Below are 2,539 nucleotides of genomic sequence, written 5' to 3' on the forward strand. Positions count from 1 at the left end.
AATAAATAAATAAAATTTTAAATATATTTTTAAATTTTTATTCATTTTGATTTTATGTGTGTGAGTGCATTGCCTGCATGTATATAAGTACATCTGTGTAATGCAATGCCTGCAGAGGTCAGAAGAAGGCATCAAATCCTCTGGAATTGGAGTTACTGATGGTTGTTAGCCACCACATGGATGCTGGAAACCAAACCCAGGTCTTCTGAAAAAGCAGTCAGTGCTCTTAACCACTGAGCCATCTCTCCAGTCCCCCAAATTTTTTTCTACTACAAAAGGATTTGGAAGAAAAACAACCAACACCACAACAACACAGTATCACTTAAATTCTCACCAGGCCACTGAGCAGGAGCCGAGTTTGGTGTTGCATGTTCTTCAATGCTTTCTGTCCTTAGCCTTCGCCGATCACTTAAAAGAAGCCCTTGATAAGCCATTCCTGTAAACTGATTTGCCTCTGTTTGACTGCTAAAACAAATAAGATCCGTTACCATCCTTGAAAGGTAATGAAAAACTGAACTTTATATAAATTTTAGATGATTATGAAAAAACAAAATTTTTTAATATTGAATTCACTACTGTAATGAGAATTTATTTTAGAATGTTCTTGTTATTAGTTACAAATGTTTATTGATAATCTTTTAAAACAAAATAGCTATTTTTACTGTTAGGTGAATATAGTCTTTTACTTCTTTTTTCAGAAGCCACTTAACATTTTAAAATATTTTCTACTACACTTTTTCTAAGTCTAAAGTAAGAGACATTGTTGGTCTAAGACACAGTATGTCCACTGCAAGTTTCAGGGTGCTAGTTTGCTGCAAGTCTTAGCTCTGCAAAATGTGTAAGCTTAACCATACATAAGAATATGAACTAAGCCAGGTGTGGTGGTATACACCTTTAATCCTAGCACTTGGGAGGCAGAGGCAGGTAGATCTCTGGCCTACATATTAAGTCCAGTTCCAGGCCAGCTGTCTCAAAACAAAGCAAAACAAATAACAAGAATATGAACTAAAATCTGGGGGATTATATTTTAGGAATAGCTTAAATCTAAAGCCAAATGTCCCTCAAAATTACTTCCCTATTAGGGCTTTGTGGAAATGAAGGAAATAAAAATAAAGCTGTACTGCAGAGACTAATTCATAGTCAAGGGCCTGGAAAATATACAAGTGAAAACAATGCATCATGTATTCTCCCTTGGTGCCATTTTAACCAGTGACTGATATCAAACAAGTTTCTGATCATTTAGATAGCCATGTCAATTAAATCAAATTTGTTTTCCTTATTTACATTTTCTTAACATGGCTTAATTAGGGTAAAATCGAAACGCAGACCATTTTGAGAGAGTAACTCCATGTTTAATATCAAATGTTCCCACAAAGGGCTGCTAATTTTTTTAAATTTTATTTCATTATTTTTTTATTTTATGTGTATGCATGTATTGCCTGCATGTAGGTAAGTGCACCTGTATCGTGCAATTCCCAAGGAGGTCAGAAGAGGCTGACGGATCCCCTGGGACCAGAGTTAAGGACAGTTGTTAGCTGCCATGTGGGGCTGGGATTCGAACCCGGGTCTTCTGCAAGAACAACCAGTGTTCTTAACTGCTGAGCCATCTCTCCAGCACAGGGCTGCTAATTTGTAAGAAAAAGTCTATGCATATGTTTCATACAAATATATTTCTTTTAAAAATTTCATTTATTAACATACTTCATTTAAATGTCATTTTTCAAGTGATTCCATTTCTCATAACTTATACTATCCTAGTCATTAAAATGCAAAGTAGATTCTGATTAAGGGAATTTGATATTTAGAAAAACTCAACGCTTTATTTTTAATTAATATCAATTAGTTGGGCATAGTGGTACAGACCTATAATTCCAACTACTCAGGAAGCCGAAGAGTTACAAGTTCAAGGCGTGCCTGAGCTGTAGAGTATGTTCCAGGCCAGTTTGGGCAACTTACTGACATTGTCTCAAAATAAAAGGTAAAAAGAGGTCAGGAGACACAGCTCTGGGGTGGAGCATTTGCACACCATGTACAAGGGCCTAGGTTAGATCCCCAGGATTGCATAAATAAACAAACAAAAACTGGTATCATCAGTGGACTCCTGCATTTCACATAAAAAGCTGAGTTACTTTAAGAATGTACTTTTGGGGGTTTGGGGTTTTTTTTTTTTTTTTTTTTTTTTTTTTTTTTTTTTTCCCTGTAGCCCGAGACAGGGTCTCCCTGTAGCCCCAGCTGGCCTGGAACTCCCTAAGTAGACTCACAAAGTCTGCCTCTGACTCCCAGGTGCTGGGATTAAAGGAGTGTGCCACCACACCCAGCAAGAATATACTTTTTCAAGAATACACTTTTCTATTTTTAAAAAGAGGGGTTTTTTCTTCCCAACTGAAAAACAGTTAAACAAATAGAAGATAATTCAATGGAAAAAATAATAATAATTCTGGGGGTGGGGTGGGACTAGAAAATCTCTAGTATACATTATTTTGTACAATAAAGTTTTTTTTCAAGGAAACAAAAAAGATGGTAATTAGAATTATTTATA

General features: G+C 35.7%; 1 protein-coding gene across 1 annotated transcript in view; it reads right to left on the reverse strand.

The window, feature by feature from the left end:
* Positions 1 to 2,539, reverse strand: part of Dmxl2 (Dmx like 2) — a 180,376-nt gene that overhangs the window by 40,969 nt on the left and 136,868 nt on the right. The window contains exon 26 of the mRNA XM_029561949.1: positions 335 to 465. Coding sequence (XP_029417809.1) covers positions 335 to 465 — 131 coding nt within the window. The remainder of the gene's footprint in view (positions 1 to 334; positions 466 to 2,539) is intronic.

The sequence above is a fragment of the Nannospalax galili genome, unplaced genomic scaffold, assembly GCF_000622305.1.
Source record: "Nannospalax galili isolate Female #2095 unplaced genomic scaffold, S.galili_v1.0 scaffold213, whole genome shotgun sequence".
In the NCBI taxonomy this organism is placed as follows: Eukaryota; Metazoa; Chordata; class Mammalia; order Rodentia; family Spalacidae; genus Nannospalax; species Nannospalax galili.